Source organism: Rhinopithecus roxellana, chromosome 9, assembly GCF_007565055.1.
Source record: "Rhinopithecus roxellana isolate Shanxi Qingling chromosome 9, ASM756505v1, whole genome shotgun sequence".
Taxonomy (NCBI): Eukaryota; Metazoa; Chordata; class Mammalia; order Primates; family Cercopithecidae; genus Rhinopithecus; species Rhinopithecus roxellana.
In genome coordinates this window covers 126,251,140-126,275,347 of record NC_044557.1, presented here as the reverse complement: position 1 = coordinate 126,275,347, position 24,208 = coordinate 126,251,140, and the positions used below count along the sequence as shown (strand labels likewise).

Sequence of the window (24,208 nt, the reverse complement as noted above, 5' to 3'; positions counted from 1 at the left end):
TCCTAACCTCATGTTAAAATTTGAGCATCAGTATTGGAGGTGGGGCCCAATGGGAGGGGTGTGGATCATGGGGGCGGATCTCTCACGAATGGTTCTGTGCTGTCCTAGGGGTAATGAGTGAGTTGTCACTCTGTTAGTCCCCCCTCAAAACTGGGTTTTTGTTTTTGTTTTGAGAATGAATTTCGCTCTTGTTACCCAGGCTGGAGTGCAGTGGCAGGATCTCAGCTCACTGCAACCTCTGCCTCCTGGATTCAAGCGATTCTCCTGCCTCAGCCTCCCAAGTAGTTGGATTATAGGCACCCGCCACCACACCTGGCTAATCTTTGTATTTTTAGTAGAGGTGGGGTTTCACCATGTTGGCCAGGCTTGTCTCAAACTCCTGATCTCAGGTGATCCGCCCTCCTTGGCCTCCCAAAGTGCTGAGATTACAGGAGTGAGCCACCGCGCCCAGCCTAAAACCTGGTTGTTAAAAAAAAAAAAAAGCCCGGCACCTTCTCCCTCTCTCTTGCTTCCATCTGGTCACCTAGTCTCTGGACATACCAGCTCCCCTTCACCTTCTACCATAAGTGGAAGCAGCCTGAAACCCTGACCAGAAACAAATGCTGGTGCCATGCTTCTTGTGCAGCCTGCAGACTCATGAGCCAAATAAATCTCTTTTCTTTATAAATACCCCAACTCCAGTCCTTTATAGCAATGCAAATGGACTAAGACAGGCCCTAATCCCATAATGAGAGCCTCACCCTTGTGACCTCTTCTATACCTGATTACCTCCTAAAGGCCCCATCTCCACATCCCATCACATTGAGGGGTAGGGCTTCAACACAGGAATTTTAGGAGACACAATTCGGTCTATAGCAGCACAGTTCATTGTCTCTTCTGCTGTATCAATTCTCCCTATTAGGTTTTATTGAGGTTTGGGCTTTTAGATTTAACATGGTTTTTCTGCATGGATGAATTTCCTTTTTACGATCATTGTTTCTTCCTTTTTCTCTTTTTAAGACCAAGGGCATGAATACAGGGGATCACCACACAGGCAATCAACTACCATCTTCTAGATAGTTGTACTAACAGTATAGTTGTCATTTTGTAATGTGTATTTTTTTTAATTTTAATTTTAATTTTTTTTTGAGACAGAGTCTCACTCTGTCGCCCAGGCTGGAGTGCAGTGGCGCAATCTCGGCTCACTGAAAGCTCTGCCTCCCAGGTGCATTTCCTGCCTCAGCCTCCTGAGTAGCTGGGACTATACAGGCGCCTGCCACCATGCCCGGCTAATTTTTTGCATTTTTAGTAAAGATGAGGTTTCACCATGTTAACCAGGATGGTCTTGATCTCCCGACCTCGTGATCCTCCCGCCTCGGCCTCCCAAAGTGCTAAGATTACAGGTATGAGCCACTGCATCTGGCCGTAATGTGTATTTTTTTTAATTAGTGGAGGCATAAGAAAGGGAGCTAACATTAATTGAAGGCTTATTATGTACCAATCTCTGTGCTTTGCATTTTATATACACTAATTTATTGATTCTTTAACACAAACCTAGCGATTATTGTACACATTGGCAGTTGGGGAAACAGCCTCAGATAATTTGCCAAAGTTACACAGTACATGGTTGGAAGAAACAAGATGCAAACAAAAACACGGCACCAAAGCCTGTTCTTTCTATCCCTTATTACCGCGTGGAGAAAGAGGAAGGATAATGTGTTAGATTTACATTCTTTTATTTTTATTTTTATTTTTTTTGAGACAGAGTCTCACTCAGTCACCCAGACTGGAATGCAATGGCATGATCTCGGCTCACTGGAAACTCCACCTCCTGAGTTCAAATGATTCTCCTGCCACAGCCTCCCAAGTAGCTGGGACTACAGGCACGCGCCACCATGCCCAGCTAATTTTTGTATTTTTAGTAGAGACAGAGTTTCGCCCTGTTGGCCAGCCTGGTCTGGAACTTCTGACCTGAAGTGATCTGCCCACCTTGGCCTCCCAAAGTGCTGGGATTACAGGCATGAGCCACCATGCCCAGCCCAGTTTTGTAAGTGTTTTTCCATGTGTTGACATAATCTCCATATTTGTTGTTTTAATAGAACTGCATGATTCTATCAAATTAATGTCTTAATTTGAATACTCAATCTCTACCGGCTTATGTTTGATTTCTTTTTATTTGTTTATTTACAGACAGGGTCTCACTCTGCTACCCAGGCTGGAGTGCAGTGGTATGATCATAGCTCATTGCAGCCTCAAACTCCTGGGCTCAAGCAATCCTCCCACCCCAACCTCCTGAGTAGCTGCAACTACAGGTGTGTATCACCATGTACAGCTAATTTTTAAATTTTGGTTTGTGCAGTGGGGTCTCACTATGTTGCCCAGGCTGATCTTGAACTCCTGGATTCAAGCGATCCTCCACTTCAGCCTTCCAAAGTGCTGGGATTACAAGTGTGAGCCACCACACTCTGTCCGTGTTTTATATTGCTTCCAGTTTTCACTCTTTAAGTAATTCTACTATAAAAATACCTGGTTTTTATTCTCACAAGTTATTTCTTTAGGGTAAATTCCCTGTGGTTTTCTGCCATAGAGGAATATGATTTAATAATCTTTTTCCTTGTGAGAGCTTATGCTCTGAAAAATAAAAGGAGATAACTCCTACTTTTAAGGAGCCTCTAAGTTAATTTTTTCCTCACCTTTCTTTGTCAAGCATTCTAAGGAACTTGCTAGATGTGTAAGCATTACAATAACTTAGTATATATGTATTATTTATTTACAAAACTATATGGTGCTCTTTTAATATGAACTAAACTGATACAAATAACCTTTACATTTTACAAAAAAAAATTAACAACCATTTAAAAATGTCTTTGTTTTTTGTAATAGCTTTTTCGGGATATACCATATTGACTTAAAGTGTTCGAGTCAATGATTTTGATTATATTCACAGTGTTGTGTAGCCACCACCATCAATTTTAGAACATATGCTTATTTCAGAGAACTGGCTTATGTGATCATGGCGACTGGCAAGTCTGAAATCTATAAGTAGGCTGCAGCCAATAAGTGGAAGAGTCTTGAGCAGGAGCTGATAATGTGGTTTTTGGTCAACATTTCTTCTTCTTGAGGGAAACCTCAGTTTTACTCTTCAGCCTCTTCTACTGATTGGGTGAGGTCCACCGCATTATTGGCGAAAATCTCCTTTACTTAAAGTTAGCTGATGGTAGATGTTTAAAATAGCTGCAAAACACCTTCACAGCAACACTAAATTATTGTTTGATTGAATAATTGAGTGCTATAGCCTGGCCAAGTTATACATAAAACCAAGCACCACAGTCCACCCCCTATCAGTGTGGCACCCATACACATCTCCTTAAACCATATTTAATCTCCAAATAAAGACAATAAGAACGTTATACTTCTGCCCAACAGGATGCAGTTATACTATGTACAACCACAAATGTACAACCTTTTCTGCAGAAGAGAATGCAGCATCTCTGGATGACTCAGTTCATTTTTCTCCTTGACATCCTGCAACTTAAATACTATGACATAAGGTTCATTATTATGAACATATCTTATGTTAGCTGATAAGGTGATAAGACAGGGAAGAAAGCAAAGAAGAATATATATATATTTATATATATATTTATGTATTCCTAACAAAGTAGGAAGAAGTACTCATAACATATACAGTCCTAATTTCTGCGACTGGTCAAGAGTTGGAGCTGGTATTTACAACCACTTCTTTTCATTTCCCTATTCCCTTTGGCCATAGCAGACACCTCAGCTCATCATACTTCTTTGCTTGGTGTGGTGACCAAATGTTCACTTCTGAAAGGCCTGAGCTGTTAGTAGCCCTGTCTGAATTGGGCTGTTGTAGTTTTTGTTTTGTTTTGTTTTTTTCATTGACTTTAATCACAGGGCAGAATAATACTAAAAGAATCCCTACGGGGTCTCCTGTATTCCAGATTTTCTCTTCCTTACCTCCATTTTGTAGTAGCAGCCCCAATTCTTCTTGGTAATTAGGATCAATGATCCCTGCCAGTATGCTAACTCCCTTCTTTACCCGTTAATTCAGATGCATGAGGAGCCTGAAGTGGCTGGGTGGCAGTCTTAACTCCCAGCTCAGTGGAATAATTCATGTGTCATCTGGTGGAAGCATTTCTTACTTTGGAACTACAACTTCTTAAGCTAGCAGAATCTAAGATCACAGGGACAGGAGGCAAAAATTTTGTTAGTGAATCAATAGGGTTAATAGTGAGTGGTGCCACTCCCCTTCCACTCTTTGATTCCTGAACCTGTGAATCCTGGCTATGGGAGAAACAACACCATATGCCAAATGCTGAATTAGAGCACATACATCCTCTTGGGGAATCTTGCCTCTGCCCTGCAAAGTATTACCACTGACTCAGTTAGAGACTCAGTGATCTGAGTCTCTTCAAAAGGCCATTCCACTGATCTATCAAAACACCTGTTTCAGGATAATAGAGACATGGTAAGATCAGTGAATTCCATGGCAATTGACCCATTTCCATACTTAATTTGCTGTGAAATGAGTCACTTAGTCAGAAGCAATATTTCTTACAATGCTTATACCATGATAGTAACTAAGGCAGTCTATAAGTCTACAGATGGCAGTTTTGGCAGAAGCACTATATACAGAAAAGGCAAACACATATCCAGAATAAGTGTCTAGTGCAATAAGAATAAAACACCATTTATTACATGATGGAAATGGTTCAATATAATCAGCCTGCTTCCAGGTAACTGGCTGGTCACCCCAGAACATGGTGCCATACTGGAGACTTAGTTTTGGTGTCTGATGCTGGCAGATTGGGCATTTAGCAGTGATTATAGCCAGGTCAGTTTGGTGAGGGGAAGTCCATACATAACCTTCATCCTTGCCACTATGGCCATTTTGTTCATGAGTCCATTAGGTAATAATAGGAGTAGCTGGGGGAAAGGCTGGCTGGGATTCACAGAATGGGTCATCCTGTCCACTTGGTTATTAAAATGCTCCTCTGCTGAGCCCATCTTTTTGTAAGCATTCACATGGTGCACAAATGTCTTCAGGTTTTTCCTATCCAGAGAAGCCTACTGTATTAGTTTGTTTTCATACTGCTGTAAAGAACTGCTGGAGACTGGGTAATTGATATAGGAAAGAGCTTTAATTGACTCACAGTTCAGCATGGCTGGGCAACTTTAGGAAATTTACCATCATGGCAGAAGGTGAAGAGGAAGCAAGGCACCTTCTTCACAAGGTGGCAGGAAGGAGAAGTGCCGAGTGAAGGGGGAAGAGCTCCTTATAAAACCAGCAGCTCTCATGAGAACTCACTATAGTGAGAACAGCATAGGGGGAACCATCCCCATGATTCAATTACCTCCATTTAGTCTCTCCCTTGACATGAGGGGATTATGGTGACTGTAATTCAAGATAAGATTTGGGTGGGGACACAAAGCCTTACCATATCACTGTCTATATGCCAGAGTTCTGTCTGGGCATGGTGGCTCCCACCTGTAATCCCAACACTTTGGAAGGCCAAGACAGGCAGATTGTTTGAGGTCAGGAGTTTGAGACCAGCCTGACCAACATGGTGAAACCACCTCCTGATGGTGGATGCCTGTAGTCCCAGCTACTCCAGAGGCTGAGGTGGGAGAATCACTTGAACTTGGGAGGCGGAGGTGGCAGTGAGCCAAGATCACGCAACTGCACTCCAGCCTGGGCAACAGAGGGAGACACCATCTCAAAAAAAACAAACAAAAAAAAAACCAGGCTTCATTGTCATTAATTTTTCAACTGGTTCCTTCTAAGGCTCTAACTATTCAGCCAAACCGTTGGCCACGGTTCACGAATTGGTATGTAACTACACATTTGCCCATTCCTCCTTCCAAGCAAAATGAACAGCCAGGTTTACTGTCTGAAGTTCAGCCCTCTGGGAGGATATCCCTTCACCACTGGCCTTCAGGGATGTCCCAGAGAGGGGCTGCAGTGCTGCAGCTGTCCATTTTCAGATAGTGCCTGCATATCCTGAAGAAACATCTATAAACCAGACTCAAATGTCCTCCTCTTCGGTCAACTGATTTTAGGGAGCACCCCATGATGCCAAAAATGTGGGCTGGGAGAGAGAAAATAACGTAGGAAAAGTGAGAGCTATGGGCACGTCGGCCATTTCCTCATTTACCTTACTTGTGCCCTCAGGGCCTGTTGAGCCTGATCTCATAACTGTCACTTCCATTTGTTGATGGAGTGTTGCTGTGGATGCACAACTTCATGGCTTGGTGGGTCAGACAATACTCAGCTCATGATGGGCAGTGCAGGTCTGACGGTAACTTGGTGATCATGGGTAGGTGTTCATGGGTGATCATGGGTAGGTCTCTAGTACTGAAAGCCTAATAGCAAGCAAATTTCTCAAAAGGAGAGTAGTTATCCACAGAGGATGGCAGGACTTTGCTCCAAAATCCCAAGCAGCTGCACTGTGATTCACCTAGAGGGGCCTGCGAAAGGTGCAGGCAGCATCCCGCTCCACCACTGATACCTCAAGCACCATTAAATCTGCTGGATCATGGAGCCCATGTGGCAGAGCACCTTGCATGACAACCTGCATCTGTTGCAGAGCCTTCTCTTGCTCTGTGTTCAAAACTAGGAGCTTTTGGGGGTTACTCAGTAAATGGGCTGGAGTGACACATTCTAATGAGTAATATGTTGCCTCCAAAATCCTCAGAGTTTCACTAAGAGGGTTCGACTCTTTTTGAGTTGAAGAAAGGGCCATATGCAACTTTTCCTTCATGTTACAAGAGATATCTTGACATGCTCTACACCCCTGGACCCCTAGAAACGTCACTGGGGTAGAAGTCTCCACATTTTTGTTGGATTCACTTTCTCACTCTTTATTATTATGTCAATGTTTTACCAATGACTCTAGCATAGTTGCTACTTCTTGCTCACTAGATCTAATTAGCATAATGTCATCATCAATGTAATGGACCAGTGTGATGTCTTGTAGAAGAAAAGGGTGATCAGAGTCCTAGCGGATTAAATTATCCACAAGGACAGTACTGACTCTATTACAGCTCTCTGACTGAATATGGTGCTTTATCATCTGCTTTGTCTTTCCACCTAGGACAGGCATCTCTCTCCTCTTCATATAAGGCATGCCATGGCATCTCATTGTAGTAGTCTGAATAGTGGGCCCTTGAATATGTCCACATCCTCACTCCTGGGACCCACAAATGCTACCTTATATGGCAAAAGGGACTTTGTAGATGTGATTAAGGAGTTTGAGATGGGACATTATCCTGGATTATCTGGGTGGGTCCAATGTCACCATCAGTTTTGGAGACAGGGTCTCACTCTGTCACCCAGGCTGGAGTGCCAAGGTGTGATCTTGGCTCACTGCAGCATCTACCTCTCCAGGCTCAGGTGATCCTCCCACCTCAGCCTCCCAAGTAGCTGGGACTGCAGGGGTGCACCACCATGCCTGGCTAATTTTTGTATTTTTCGTAGACACGGGTTTTTGCCATGTTGCCCAGGCTGGTCTCAAACTCCTGGGCTCAAGTGATGCTCTCACCTTGGCCTCTCACAGTGCTAGGATTACAAGCGTGAGCCACTGGGCCTGACCACAATGGTCCTTTTAAGAGTGCAGTAGTAGGCCGGGCGCGGTGGCTCAAGCCTGTAATCCCAGCACTGTGGGAGGCCAAGACGGGCGGATCACGAGGTCAGGAGATCGAGACCATCCTGGCTAACACGGTGAAACCCCGTCTCCACTAAAAAAATACAAAAAACTAGCCGGGCGAGGTGGCGGGCGCCTGTAGTCCCAGCTACTCGGGAGGCTGAGGCAGGAGAATGGCGTAAACCCGGGAGGCGGAGTTTGCAGTGAGCTGAGATCTGGCCACTGCACTCCAGCCTGGGTGACAGAGTGAGACTCCTTCTCAAAAAAAAAAAAAAAAAGAGTGCAGTAGTAGTAGTCAGGGTCAAACAGAAGATGATAGGATGGAAGCAGAATTGAGTGATGTGCTTTTAGGCTATAGGAAAAGGTCACAAGCCAAAGAATACAGGCAGCCACTAGAAGCTGAAAAAGTCAAGGAAACAGATTCTCCACTCAAAGCTCCCAGAAGAAAATTCTCCCCAAAGTCTCCATAAGATGCCAACATTGTTGATGCCTTGACTTTAGCCCAGTGAAACTGACTCCAAACTTCTGCCCCAGAACTGTAGGATAATACATTTGTATTGTACTGTTTCAAGACATTGCTGTGGTCATTTGTTATAGCAGCTATAGGGAGCTAGTATACCCAACCTCTCAACTGAGTAAAGCCAGAAAGATGTACATGAACAAAAGGAATGATGCAGAATAATTGCCCTCTGGTAATACCAAGTGGCGGAAACTATGCCACTTTGGTCTGTTGTCCTGTATAAAAATAGGCCGATGGCTTCATATCACCTGATTTTCCAAAGAAGCCATGTGTTAGTTTTCTTTTGCTGCTGTAATAAATTATCACAAACATAGTAGCTTAACACAAATATATTTTACAGCTCCACAGTCATAAATCTGGCGTGGGTACCACTGGGCTAAAATCAAGGTGTTAGCAGGATTGAGTTATTTTCTGGAGGCTCTAGGAAAGAATCTGTTTCCTTTTCTTTTTTTTTGCAACTTCCAGAGACTGCTCACATTCCTTGGCTTGTGGCTTCTTCTATCATCTTCAAAGCCAGCACTGGCTGGTTGAGTCTTCGCATGGTATTACTCTCAACCTCCTTTTCTGTCTCCCTTTTGTACCTATAAGGACGCTGATGATTACATTAGGCTCACCCACATAATCCAGGAAAGTCTCCCTGTTCTAAAGTCAGTTGATTAACAACCTTAAATTCCATCTTTAATGTTATTTCCACTTTGCCACAAAATGTAATGTATCTGCAGTTTCCAGAGATTACGACTTGGGAATCTTTGAGGTGCCATTATTCTGCCCACCTTAAATGTGGATATAAAAGTAAATTGTGGATTGCTGTATTATCTGTAGTCTTTGATTTTTTTAGGTTTTCTGTTTTTCTCTCATGTTGTTGGCCCTCTCGCATGTGTGGTGATTCAAGGTTGTAAATTCATCTTCTGTGGGATGTTCCCTCTGCAAACATCCTGGACCACAGGGACTTCAGGAATGATGGCTGTGTTGGTTTTTCTTGAGGTGTGGTGCTTTCCCACACAACAGAGATGGTTTCTCAGCACTGTGGGGCAGGATATGTTTGAGAGAAACCTGCCTACCTCAGGCTGAGGTACCTTCCTTTGTAGAGCTTCTGCCTCTTCTAAATCCTGACCACAGCCAGAAGGGACTATTTGCATTTCCCTTAATATAACAGGCTCTTTTTATTTCCAAGCTTATTAGAACTTCCTTTAAGACACTGTAAAGCAAAAGCAGCAGCATGCATGGGAAGCCAAATAACAACAATATTGAGTAAAAGGAGACCTGCTTGTTGTTAGGCAGACAAGACTAGTGTCTCTTAGGCAACCTTTATACAAAGTATATCCCATCCCTGTTCTTGATAACAATAAAAGCTGCCATTTACATTCCGTTTATCACATGCCAGAAACTGTTTAATGCACTTGGCATATATTAACTTATTTATTTATCAGAACAATTATTAATGTCTCTATTTCGTGTCTCAACTTTGCAGGTGAGTTTACAAAGAGGTTGTATTAGTTTGTTCTCACACTGCTATAAGGACATACCAGAGACTGGGTAATGTATAAAGGAAAGAGGTTTAATTGACTCACAGTTCCACAGAGCTGGGGAGGCCTCAGGAAACTTACAATCATGGCAGAAGGGGAAGCAAACATGTCCTTCTTCACATGGTGGCAGCAAGGAGAAATGCAGAGCAAAATGGGGAAAAGCCCCTTATAAAACCATCGGATCTCATGAGAACACACTCATTATCATGAGAACAGCATGAGGGTTACCCAACCACCCCCATGACTAAATTACCTTCTACCAGGTCCCTCCATGACATGCGGGGACTAGGGAACTATAATTCAAGATGAGATTTGAGTGTGGACACAGCCAAACCATACCAGAGGTTAAATGACTTATCCTGGATTGTACAATGTTTTATTCTGAGCAACTCAGCATCAAAAGACCTAGGTTCAGGATATGGAGGAATAGGTAATACCAAGAGAAATTACACGCATACACCACTTAAACAGCTTTCACTCATTTCCTTCTTTCAACAAGCCAAGTAACAACAGTAAGCAAGTAAAAGGAGATAGTGGGTGGAAGGCACATACCATGTGTTTAGGGATTCATTAATGCCTCTCACTGCTTGGCTGCCACTCATTCTCAGCTGGTAGTTCTGATAGTCTCTGCTGGCAGAGGTCTTTGCCCCAGTCTTTGCCACTGGTTGGAGTCACCTCACGGTCAGTATGTGGTAGTCACGACCCCTCAAGCAGTGGCAGGAATCCACATTCTTCATGGCTTGGTGGGTGTCCCCCTGTTCTGATTGGGGAGGGTGAGCCCTCTGGGTGCCTTGCAGTCTCTTGGTTTGCAGTTGCGTCTGCTCTACTCTGATTAGCTATATCCATCTACATAAGCCATTACATCATTATCTATTCACTGTTGGCTAGTTATACCCTTCCATATCAATGCATTTCAGGACTTTCTGAGGCTTTTCTAAACATAGTTATGACTTTGGGGGAGGGCAGGTGTCTATCTCTTTTGAGTAATATAGTCATATGCAAATCCATAATGGGGTATGCATGTATTATTTTAATTACTTTTGAAAAAAAGCTTACAAGGAAAGGAACATTCTTGGTGGGAAAACTTGTTTTTCGTCTTTTTTTTAAAGCACAGCAAATAGATTTTTATTTATTCCTGTTAAAATGTATGATGTAACATCCTTTAATCATATGAAGCTAGTTAATGACAAAGCTAGGATTCGTATCCAAGCAGTCTGTATGTGAAATCCACACTCTTAACCACCTCTCTGCCTGGAACTAACTCTGTGCCTGGAACTAACACTTCACATTAAACCAACTACTCATAAGTGTACAGACGATAGCCAGAGAAAATTCAAGTTATCTCAGTACGGGCTACAGATGTCTTTGGAGCAGCAGCCAGATGACCCTGGTATGTAAGAGCTATCTTATAAAGCTACTAAAAATTCCATGGGGGAGTTGCTAGGAAACTGATATAGAGGATAGCTTTAAATTACTGTAATTTTGCTGTCTTGTAATAAGTTGTTTTGCCTTTTTTTTTTTTGTAAAGCTTTTTCTGATACAAGGTTGTTGGTACGATTGCAGCTGTTAGCATCATTGCCCATCTGTGGTTTTGTAAAAAAATATTCACCTGGGTTTCTAGATGGAACTTCAACACTAAGAGAACGCAACGCTTTTATAGAGAAATCTGGGCCCTTGGCACATAGGCATTTCTGACATAAAAATAACTATGTTTTGGTGAGACCAAAATGAGGAAATGACACTGCCTCAGCCAAACCACAGCTCTGGCTTGTGCTCATGGATTTGCAGAGGGGATCAAAGAATAACTAGACTTAGTAGAAATACGACCAGAATACCAAATATGGTGAAAGATCAATGGGAAGTATATAGATGGAATGACACACCAGTTCTAGTAGAAATATGGAACTTGTGCAAGTTCCTGATTGTGTAATTTTCAGAGTGTCCATACGACCCCCATAGGATAAGAAAGCAAACATCAGAACATAGCCCAAAAGATTGGTGTCCTTTGAGTTGGTGGCTTTTTTGTGTGTGTCAACGGTATAGCCTAAGAGAGTGCTATGTGCTCCCATTTTTGTAGTACTTGGGTATACTGTGTGTGTGTGTGTGTGTGTGTGTGTGTCTGTGTGTGTGTGTGTATAGACCGGGTCTCACTTTGTTGCCCAGGCTCATCTTTGATCTTGATTTTCTGGGATCAAGCAATCTCTTGCCTCAGCTTCCCAAAATGCTGGGATTGTAAGTGTGAGCGAGCCACTGTACTCGTCCAGGATATTATTTTTGTGAAAACACTTACGAAAATAAGATACAACATAACTGTGATCAACAATAGTTTAGAGATAGAGTTTATAAAGAATCCTGAATTATCAGATGAGGAAAGAATTAAACCTAATGTTTCTTTGCTTTAGATTTCCGTATGTGCAGAATGATGGATATTTATTACCAGCCCCTATCTTTGTCACAAAGGAAATTGTGAGGGGAAAGCTATCAATAGTGGCTGTGAGTTCATGTTAACACTTTATGCATGCCACGTAAGAGAACGGATCTAACATTCAAAGAGTGCTTATAAAACATCTAGGCTTTTAATTACTCCTGACAGTGCTACACTAAAGTCAAAATTTTAGGCTGGGAAGCATATCTATCAAGATTAGCCAACTAGTAATCAGAGATGTGGCTTTCAAGCCCAGGTTTGTTTGACCCCAAGCTTTGCTCTTTCCACTGTGATACAGCGCATTCCTCATGGAATTGTGTTTAGCCACAGAAGATTAGGTAATGGCATGTGGTCTTTCATGTTTGGAGCTCAACATTAGTCCGTATAAATCCACACTTCATAAATACTTAATGTTAAGTACTTTTCCTACTTTCTGCTGGAGGGGAAAAAAGCAATTTCCAGTTGATTGAATGCATTTCCACACATGGTTTTCCAGTACAGTTTCAGGCAATTTAGTTTTTTTTTTTTTTTCGAGACAGAGTGTTGCTCTGTCACCTAGACTGGAGTGCAGTGGCACGATCTCGGTCACTGCAACCTCTGCCTCCTGGGTTCAAGCCATTCTCCTGCCTCGGCCTCCCCAGTAACTGGGATTGCAGGCATGCACCACCACGCCCAGCTAATTTTTGTATTTTTAGTAGAGATGGGGTTTATATCATGTTGGCCAGGGTGGTCTGGAACTCCTGAACTCGTGGTCCACCCGCCTCGGCCTCCCAAAGTGTTGGGATTACAGGCATGAGCCACTGCGCCTGGCTGGCAATTTAGTTTTTAAAAATCTCTATCCAGCAGAGGCTTCCTTATTTTATTGTCATTTTTTTTTGTACTGATAGACACAACAGATGCATTATGAATAAGTCTGAACATCACTACTTTCTATGAGTAACTTGCCATTGGGAGACCAGATGAGATATTTCTTATGCCTCCCATTCCAGGAGGCCATTATTTAGGGGACACATGGCATGTTATGGACATCTAACATATCATGTTGGTTCACCTGCACTTCTCAATGGTTCTCTGCTCTACATTAAGAAGTTAAGATGAAAAAACAGAAGCATGAAGAATGTTGTGGACTGATGCACTGATGTGCACTGATGTGAGTTTTCCTATCCAGCTACACTTTTTGTTAGGTGTCTATTGTGAACAATGGCACAATTTTATCAGACAGCTGGATAATGTTAAGAATTATAATCTGTAATCCCAGATTACATGAAAATAAATGCCATTCGTAATACTAATTATGTTCCTGACCTTATTGTATTTAGTTAGTAACCCCAAATAAACTCATCTATTTATTTGAATGGGAATATTAACATCACATAAATCATATTTAACAATGAACACATGAAACAATTTATCACCTGGTTTAATATTCTGCTTGACTCATCTAAATCTTGTTTCTCTTAGGTCATAGAATTTCCATCTGTGTTCACTCTATTGAAATAATGCTGTTTGTGTATACTTGTATAATGCCTGCTTTACTATTGAACAGTAGATATGGAGTCTCAATGGGATTATCTCATTCACAGATACATCTTTTGATGGCAGAAAAAAAAAGTATACATAGGTAGGGGAAAGACAGAAAAAGCAGTTGCTGAAAAATAGCACCTGATGGTGAGTAATGGACAACAATCTGTAACCCAGGCTGGAGTGCAGTGGTGTGACCTCAGCTCACTGCAACCTCTGCCTCCTGGGCTCAAGTGATGCTCCCAACACAGACTCCCGATTAACTGGGACTACAGGCGTGTGCCACTTTGTCCAGCGAATTTGTGTATTTTTTGTAGAGATAGAGTTTCACCATGATGGCCAGGCTGGTCTCGAACTCCTGGGCTCAAGTGATCCGCTGGTCTCGGCCTCCCAAAGTGCTAGGATTACAGGCATGAGCCACCGTGACCAGCCTAGCAATCAGGTTTTTATATGTTTGGGATGTGGGAGAGGCTAAGCTAAACTAGAATTCAAAAGAAAGGAATATATTCATAATTAGTTAAACTTAGGGTGAAAAATAAAATTTCAGAGCAGAATAGGAAAAAATCATTATTTTGATAATTCACACTTATTGCACTATTATTTCAATTTTACAGAGAAAAACAGGCACAGAGTGATGAAATAGCTAGCTCATATATACACAACAAATGGCAGAGCTGGGATGCCAATCCTAGCAATCTAAACCAGCATTTAAAAACGAGGAATTAAAGCACATACGGTGAGAAAAATTAGAAGGAAGGGACAAGAGCTCAAGAGGACACCTGGAAAAGAAATACTATAATTTAAAAAATTACCAACGGGCTAATTATAGTTGTGTTTTACTGGCAGAGAGCTTTGTCTATGTTAGCTCTTTTAATCCCGCTAATAATTCTGTGAGGTTGGTACTTTTAGTTCCATTTTTCAGACAAGGACGCTTAATAGATGATAATCGACACATTCTCTGCTTGCTCTGAGCTGCATCTCAACAGCTGGCTCTGGAGCAAGCAAAGGGAGACTGAGGGAAACAGAGCGGAGCAGGGCAAGCCGACTGAAAGTGAGAAATGCAGGAAATGTTTCTCATCTAGGCAGGAGCTGGTTCCAGCATTCAAATCTCTCCAGCCGGCCCGCCACCACGTCACAAACCCCGCCTCTCAGTGACAAAGCCCCGCCCCGTTCCTTTGGCTGTTCTCTGAGCTCCCAATACTTCCCTCTTTCTCTTTGGCCCCTCCTACCCCGCTAGCATCATTTCCTGTGCGCTGGATGCTGATTGGTCCGACGGTCGGAAGTGAGGGCGGGCGGTGGGGGCCGTTGCCGCAGTGACAGTGCTAGGGGAGTCCGAAGATGGCGGCGTCGCGTCGCTCTCAGCATCATCACCACCATCATCAACAACAGCTCCAGCCCGCCCCAGGGGCTTCAGCGCCGCCGCCGCCACCTCCTCCCCCACTCAGCCCTGGCCTGGCCCCGGGGACCACCCCAGCCTCTCCCACGGCCAGCGGCCTGGCCCCCTTCGCCTCCCCGCGGCACGGCCTAGCGCTGCCGGAGGGGGATGGCAGTCGGGATCCGCCCGACAGGCCCCGATCCCCGGACCCGGTTGACGGTACCAGCTGTTGCAATACCACCAGCACAGTCTGTACCGTCGCCGCCGCTCCCGTGGTCCCAGCGGTTTCTACTTCATCTGCCGTTGGGGTCGCTCCCAACCCAGCCGGCAGTGGCAGTAACAATTCACCGTCGACCTCTTCTTCCCCGACTTCTTCCTCATCTTCCTCTCCATCCTCCCCGGGATCAAGCTTGGCGGAGAGCCCCGAGGCGGCCGGAGTTAGCAGCACGGCACCATTGGGGCCTGGGGCAGCAGGACCTGGGACAGGGGTCCCAGCAGTGAGCGGGGCCCTACGGGAACTACTGGAGGCCTGTCGCAATGGGGACGTGTCCCGGGTAAAGAGGCTGGTGGACGCGGCAAACGTAAATGCAAAGGACATGGCCGGCCGGAAGTCTTCTCCCCTGCACTTCGCTGCAGGTCAGAGACTTTTGAATTGTTTATTAAAGGTTTTGGGTTTGGGTGCAGGGTCCAGTTAGGACAAAAAAACAGGTTATTGTGATGGGACAAAGTGGGGGCGTGGTCATGGTTCTTCAACACCTCACCAGAAGACTAGAGGTGCCTTTCTTTTGATGGTGTCTGGGTGAGGGGGGCGTGGTTGGGGGGGGGAGAAATGAATCCAAGAAATTCTTCAGTGGTTGCACAGTTTAGTTTTCGGTGTGCAGGAATAAAGTTAGATTTGGACAGCTTTAGAGTAGTTTTGTCGTTCGTGTGCTATTTCGTTTTTACAAAAGTATGTCCCTTGAGGACAGTCCAGACCAAAAGAGGTTTAATACAACCCAGCAAATGTTGGAGCATCTATTGTAGCCTTAGTAACCCAATGAAAGACAGAAATGAAGTTTATGAAAGTTTCCCTTCTTTTAAAGGAGTTTACAGTCTAGATGGGGAGACCAAAATATGCCAGTGTGAAACTGGAGAAGAATATTTGGATGCATTATATGATGATAGAAGAAATACAGGCTTTGATATTGTGGCCACTATTATTTGTTGTATAGCAGACCGTTTACCTCGTGTCAGTTGCCGCAGTTTTCTCATGGGCAAAAATCATAAAATGATGTTGTGCGAGCATTTGGTGAGAAGTATCTGGCACAAAGTTCTCCCTCAAAAAGTGTGAATTTCTTAAGCTCTGGACCTCACACTTGTCTTTTTTTTTTTTTTTTTTTTTTTGCAAATAGTTGATGATTTTCTCTCAAAGACACCTAATGTTTATAAAATAAAGAAAACTGTAAAAGAAAAACAAAGGACTGTAATCTCACTGCCTGGAGACTTAACTGTTGATATTTTAAACATATAGGTAATAATGTTATATACATTAGAAACATTATATTAGAAATACATACATTGTCCCAAATAGGACAGAAAAATACAAAATGAAAGGCATCACACGCTCACAAACATCAAAGATAACACACCAAAGATAACTTCTGTTAAGTTTCTCTTACATTTCTAATAGATATATGTCACTTCTTCAGTTTGTTCTGTTAATAGTAAAACGTGTTGACCCACTGTAGTATTAATTATTTTTACCACACTTAGGAGATGTGATTAACCATTTTACAGATGACAAAAGTGAAGCATATATCGATCGTTTAAATAAGTCCAGATTCACTCAGGAAATAGTAGAAATTGAGTTTGAATTCAGGCAGTTTGATTTTAGAGCTTGTGAAATCAAACTTAAACTGTCAGAACGCTGGATTAAGGTCACTTTTCATTTTTGTGAGTAATTGAAGTGTAGAGTTCCCGATTTTTGGGAGAAATAGTAATGGGGAGGGGCTTATATGCAAGACAGTAGCTTTCATATGTTTTTTATTGTAGCCCATACTTAGAAATACATTTTACATTGTCACATATGCAACTGAATCAAAAGCTTCTGGAAACAATACTTTCCCTTAATACATGTGTTGTCCTCTGATAGTTTATATCTTATTCGATTTCATTTTTAGCAAATGCTGCTTGTGATCCATTAATGGGTCATGACCTGTGGTATGAGAAACACTTAAAGGAAATCATTATTAGGTCACTGGATTCATTCTTGATACACAGAACTACTTACTAGGAATGCAGTAGATTGAATCATAAACAGACTTTTGTCTATTTGTTTGCTCAAGGGTCTTGCTTGTTTTAGATGAAATAGCATTTCTTTTTCTTTAGGCTAAATGAAAGGCCTAAGTCTGATTTTATAAATCAACAGAGGTGTCTGCTTTTGCATACTTTATTCCAAGTTTGACTATTTTAACAAATTGTTTCACCAATCAGGTTATTTCTCACCATCCCACTTTATGAGTAATCACCAACAAATGATAGTTATACTTACGTGTATTAATGTATTTAGGATAAGTCACACAAAATAGTGCTTGTTTCTCAAATCACATGTCTTCTATTTGCCACAATAGTTACTTGTTATTCTGTTTCAGAGTTTTATGTACATCCAGATTAGCTAGAAGATAAACAATAAAACAGTACCGTAATTATGTTGTAGTTATGAGAACCTAACCTTGAATCGGCTTTTTAAGAAAATTTTTAGCTCAGTTGTGGAAAACACAATAATAAAGAATTCTCAATGATAGGAAAACATAATATCCTGTAGTCAGTTTGCAACACTTCCGTGATTGAATGCATAACATTAAAGTTTTATTAAACTTCAGTCTTCTTTATCATGTATAGGCTGAGAAATGAAAAGAATTATCAGTGCCTGGTTATTATGATAGTAATTGAATTGTCATGGAATAGCTGTTTTAAAAATGAGAAATCGGTACAATCCCTTGAATGAAAAAATTTAAAAATTACAGTTTATTTGTTCCAGAAATATTTTAGTGTACTTAGATGATTGGATGTTAAATACTGACACAATTGTGTAATGGCAAGCAGTCTGTAAGCATGGAGCTTCCAGTCTAGTGGGGAAGCATAAACAACAGCAACAAAAACCTGCAAAGTATCTAGTGTCTAATCTGGAGTGGCAGGAAACGTGCATTATACTGTCTGTCCCAGTATGTAATAGGAGCTCTTATCCTTGTTTTAGAGCAGTTAAGGAAATCCTTCTAGGTAGATTTTTTTTTAAAGCAGGTATTAAAAGGGTGAGCCCAAGCTAGCCAAGCAAAGGTTGGAAGGGATGATGTTAACTAATGCTTTTATTTCTATTTAAAAATGAGTTTACAGTTCTATGGAATGAAGTGAAACAATTTTGTTTTCTTTCCCACTTTTAGGTTCAGGGGTTATATGTGCAGGTTTGTTACGTGGTTAAATTGCAAGTCTTGGGGCTTTGGTGTACAGATTATTTCATCACCTAGGCAACGAGCATAGTACCAGATAGGTAGCTTTTGGATTTTCGGCCTCCCCCCGCCCTCTACCTTCCACCCTCAAGTAAGCCCCAGTGTGTATTATTCCCTTGTCTGTGTCCATGTGTACTCAAGGTTTAGCTCCCACTTATTTAAGTGAGAATGTGTGGCATTTGGAAATCATTTTTAAAGATCTCAGATGTGGTATGAAACCATGTTTAAATCCTTATCACTTTATTTATATTACGTTAAGAATAACCATATTTTTCCAGCAGGAAAATTAGGAACCCTTTCTATCCTATCTTGGATTGTGATAATTTGTTTAGAATATGGTTTAGAGACTGTGTTAGTAATGGAATCATCCTCTCCGCAATTAAGACAAAATCTTGTTTCCATTGTTGATACAGGTTCTCAAAATACTATTGTTGTCTGCTTAAGATGGCTTTGTAAAGATGATCCATTCTTTTATTGTTGACTAGAATTTATATGAGACTTTTTCTTCCACAGATATGGTCCTTGACCCTGATTTTCTATTGTTTGAAGTACAGCAGTCAAAAGAGTTTTATAAATAGTACCAATTGAGAGTGATACCTCCTTAGTTTGGTATCTAGTAGTGACATTTTTGTTAAAGGACCCATATATTCTGATGAGTTCTCTTTTTATAGAAAAGTTCAAATGAGGTCTTTTTTCTTTTTTTTCCTGAAGGCTTTAGTAAAACATTAAATTCTGAGATTTTATGGTATTTACATGAAATCGAAGAAATCTTGAAATGGGCTTCCTGTTAACCTATACTACTTGGATTATGATAGGTAATGTGAGGTATTTTAAAATTAAAACCAGTTTTTTTTAATGGTATCCACTACCATACATATTTAACCATACAGAGATTTTTCAACTCATTCCTGACTCCTCTGGATTTTTCAGCATGGCCATGCTTGTCTTTTTTTTTTTTTTTTTTCTCGCCTTTGTACAAATGTTGTTCCTGTTAAAAGTCACCATATACTCTAAATTGTTGCCTATGAGTGGGTAATAAAATGAGTCAGAATGCTTCAGTCTTACAGTGGGAATTATTTTACACTTTTCGTTGCCTGGCAAGATCCTTAATATTACTTGTAAGCAAATGCCCTGTCTCAAGATTTAAGAAGGGTCTAATTTGGTAATAGAAGAAAGGGACCTAGTTTCATAAATATCTTCCCAGACTTAAAATTGTTGATCATAAACTGGATTACATTTTACTTAGTGTTTTCTTAAAGCCGTACACTTTTCTTAAGGTACCTCTTTAAAAAAAAAAGTTTAGAGAGAACTTTTAATTAGAAAGATGTGCAAAGTGTCTCTTTCTTTTACCTCAGTGTACTACTCTTTGGAAGCAAATGATTTAAAGAACAAATTAGCTATTTGTAAGATGATATGTAAATTTATTGCTAATAGCAAAAAAATTGGTAACAAGCCAACTGTTCAACAATAGAGAAATGCTTACATAAATTATAATACTGTATAATTTCTATTACATGTGTATTCCTACATATATGTTCTTTTATCCATCAACCATCTTTTTATTAAAGCATATCAGTGTAAATGGTAGGCATCTGTGCAGCTTCTCCAAATATGCTAATATGCATATCATTATCTAAGTTCACTATTTGTATAAAGATTTATCTTTTAGTGTGAAATCTGCAAATCTTAAGTATACATTCACTGAATTTTGACAAATGCAGATACCTGTGTAACTCAAATTATGACTTTCCTTAGAGAAACTTCAGAAAGTTCCCTCATACCCCTTATCTCAATCCTGTCACTATCACTTTTCCTTCAGGCAGCCACCGTTCTGACGTTTTTTCCACTCTAGAATAAGAGTTGCCTGTTTTAGAATTTCATGTAAATGCAGTCGTACGATATTTACTCTTTCTGTAAGACTTATTTTGCTCAGCCTAATGTTTTTGATTTTGTAACATGTATCAGTAGTTCCTTTTTACTGCTGAGTAGATTTCATTATATGAATATGTTGCAGTTTTTGTATCCCTTCCTCAGTTGATAGACCCTTAAGCTGATTCCAGTTTTGGCTATTATGAATAAAGCTGCAATGAACATTCTTATGAAATCCTTTTTGTGGACATGGATTTTCTTTCTCTTGGGCAAATACCTAGTATTAGAATCTCTGGGTCTTAGGGTAGTAGGTAAATGTCTGATTTTATAAGAAACTGCCAACATCTTTTTTTCCCAAAGCATGTGTCCCATTTTACATTCCCAGCAACAATTTTTGATGGTTGTTGTTTGATTTTGCTCTTGTTGCCCAGGCTGGCGTACAATGGTGCGATCTCGGCTCACTGCAACCTCTGCCTCCTGGGTTCAAGCGATTCTCCTGCCTCAGCCTCCCGAGTAGCTTAGATTACAGGCATACACCACCACACCCAGCTAATTTTTGTATGTTTAGTAGATACCGGGTTTCACCATGTTGACCAGGCTGGTCACGAACTCCTGACCTCAGGTGATCCATCCACCTCAGCCTCCCAAAGTGCTGGGATGACAGGTGTGAGCCACCTCGCCTGGCCTTATATATCTTTTATGAAGTTTTGCCCTTTTTTTTTTTTTTTATTGGACACACTTCATTTTTAGTGGGTTATCTTTTATTATTGAGTTTAAGAGTACTTTATATGTTATGCATACTAGTGCTTTGTGGGATAAATATGCTAATATTTCCTCCCAGGCTATGGATTACTGATTAATTTTCTTAATGAGAATCATTTGAACAGAAGTTTAAAATTTAATTTATTTATTTTATGGTTATTGCTTTCTCTGACCTATCACCTGCATAAGAACTTTTATCTGGCCCCAAGTTACAGAAATTCTCATGTATATCCTATGAAAATCTTTATGATTGGCCGGGCGCGGTGGCTCACGCCTGTAATCCCAATACTCCGGGAGGCCAGAGGGGCGGATTACGAGGTCAGGAGACCGAGACCATCCTGGCTAACACGGTGAGACACCGTCTCTGCTAAAAATACAAAAAAAAAAAAAACTAGCCGGGCGTGATGGCAGGCGCCTGTAGTCCCAGCTGCTCGGGAGGCTGAGGCGGGAGAATGGCATGAACCCGGGAGGCGGAGCTTGCGGTGAGCGGAGATCGCGCTGCTGCACTCCAGCCTGGGCGACAGGGCGAGACTCCGTCTCCAAAAAAAAAAAAAGAAAAAAAGAAAATCTTTATGATTTTAGCTACATTGTATCACATGTGACTATATCCACTTCAGTATTCTTATGCTGTGCGTGGTAGTTTTCTGTTCATTTAAGTCTGTCTTTATATTTAAAGTGTGTCTATTATAGACAGTATATATCTGAGTGTTGCTTTTTAAGGCATTCTGACAATTTGTCTGTTTTAATCTACCTCATTAACTAATATTGATACCTCCAATTCAGTCTAAGAACTATAGGGTTTTTACTTACCTCTTATATGTTGGATCTGGCCATCATTTCTTCCATACTTGAGAACTTGTGGTTGTCAAGGACCTGCTGAGAGCTGTTAATATTGAAGGTCTGAGGAGAATGGGAGTTTTTTTCCCGCGCCCGGCTGGTTTAGTTTATTTTTGAACTAATGACACAGAGACTATAGCTTTAAGGTTTCTTGAGGCAATCAGTAAATTCAAAACAAATTTTGTTCAGTTTGGACTTGTAGTTCATGGAAATCATCTGCTAACTACCAAACGCTTCTTCACTTTAAAAGAAAATCTACCACAGAAGAAAAAATATACAAGCCCAAACGTCTGACGCTTACCAGCAGTTTAGTTTATACTGAAAAGGCAAAAGGGATAGAGAAAAAATTTTACATCACGTTATTTTCCCTTTTCCAAACCAAAATACATACATAAATAAATAACTTGTCTAAATTGAATGGGGAGCTGACACACTCTAAAAAGTTTAAGCTCAAAAAAAAAAAAAAGTTTAAGCTCACACTATTTTAATTCTATAAAGATACCTGAACGAACTGGCAAAACAAGTTTCGAGAAAAGAACTTAGTAACTTGCTGTGGGGAAAGCACACTTAAACATCTGATGAAGCCTTAAAAGAAAAACAATGGGCAGACAAAAACAAAACACCAAAACACCTAAACCTTTCTTCAATTACTCGAAATCAAAGTGATTTTTTTTTTTAATGAGCCGCAGAGTTATCCTGAGCTCCCAGACTTTAGTAGAAATCCCTAGGAAACCCACCCTACTCAATTTTTCTTACAGATACAATGCTTTTTATTCACCAGTAAACTAAAAGAGACTTTATCTATAAAATGCCCTTAGCACAATGTCTCCAGTTAAGGTTCCTGAGAAAATGTCTCATAGGTTATATAAACGGAGGTATAAATTTATGTTTCATAGTTTAAGTGCTACCACTGTAAAAGATGATCCTGCAGACCTTACTGAAAGACTTGATCTATTCTAGGCCAGAGCAGCATGTCCAACACAAGAAAAAGGGACAAGGAGGATTACCGTAACGATCTCAGACCTTTATTTTTCTCCTTGACATTAGTAATTAATTTCTGTAAAAATGAGCAATGAAAGAAACTGACATCAAATACATACAAAATTCTTACAAGAAGAATTTGGAGAATAACTTCCCCATAGAAAAGCAATACCTAATAGAAAAAAAATGCCCACAAAACAGACAAAATTATAATCAATTATTTTAACACTAGCTAAAAGAGAATATGAGAATGATACACAAGACGTGGAAGTATAGCCTATGCCTGAGTTAGAAATAAAAGGAGAGAGTTCAGAAAATAATTCAAAATAAAAGAAAAAATAATTTCAAGAAGAAAAGACTAAACAAGAAAGAATACAAAATGGAAAAAAGATGCTACAGATGGTACCTTATAACAGAGGCCAGCAAACTACAACCCATGCACCAAATCGGCCCATCACCTATTCTCATAAAGAAAATTTTACTGGAACACAATCACACTCATTCCTTCACGAGCAAGATTATGAGAATGGAATATTTCCTGCCCTTAAGAAAGCTTGTAGTAAAAATGCAGTGTTTCTCAAACTTTTTGGCTTCAGCGCTCTTTTACAGTCTTAAAAATAATTGAAGTAACTTTTGTTTATGTGGGATGTGTCTATGGAGACTTACCATATGAAAAATTTAAAACCAAAATAATACTAGAAATTTAAAAAATAAAATGATAAACTCCATTCTGTGTAAATATATCCGTAAACATCATTCTTAATGAAAAGCAATTTTCTAAAGCAAATAATGAGAAGAGGCATTATTGTACACTTTGCAAGTCCCTTTCATGTCTGACTTAATAGGAGATAGCTAATTCTCATCTGCTTCTACCTGCCAATCGTGGTGTATTGTTTGGGTTAGAGTATATGAAGAAAATCCTGCTTCAAACAGAAAATGCTGTTGGAAAAAGAAGAAATATTTTAATAACATTGTCAGATAATTTTGCATTTTTTCTCTTTGATTCTACACCCTCACTTGATAAGTAGTAGTTTCCTAAGGGGTAGGTGCAATGTAGAATCTGAAGCCAAATCAGTGAATTTTTTTATACTTCTGCTATGTTAGAATTCATTGTTAGAATCCAGAAATAGGTATACTTGTGCTTGATCATTTAGAAAATACTGGTTATTGAAGCTATGCAGATATTCCAAATGTTGACACATTTTTACTTTGTAATAACAATAATAAGCATAATTGTTAATATTACCACCAATCTCATCAG

The 24,208-nt window shown here is 40.6% G+C and overlaps 1 protein-coding gene across 1 annotated transcript in view; it reads left to right on the top strand.

Moving 5' to 3' along the window:
- Positions 1 to 14,606: 14,606 nt before the first annotated feature.
- Positions 14,607 to 24,208, top strand: part of TNKS (tankyrase) — a 222,642-nt gene continuing 213,040 nt past the window's right edge. The window contains exon 1 of the mRNA XM_010353450.2: positions 14,607 to 15,649. Within this exon, the coding sequence (XP_010351752.1) occupies positions 14,977 to 15,649 (673 nt within the window). The 5' untranslated portion in view covers positions 14,607 to 14,976. The remainder of the gene's footprint in view (positions 15,650 to 24,208) is intronic.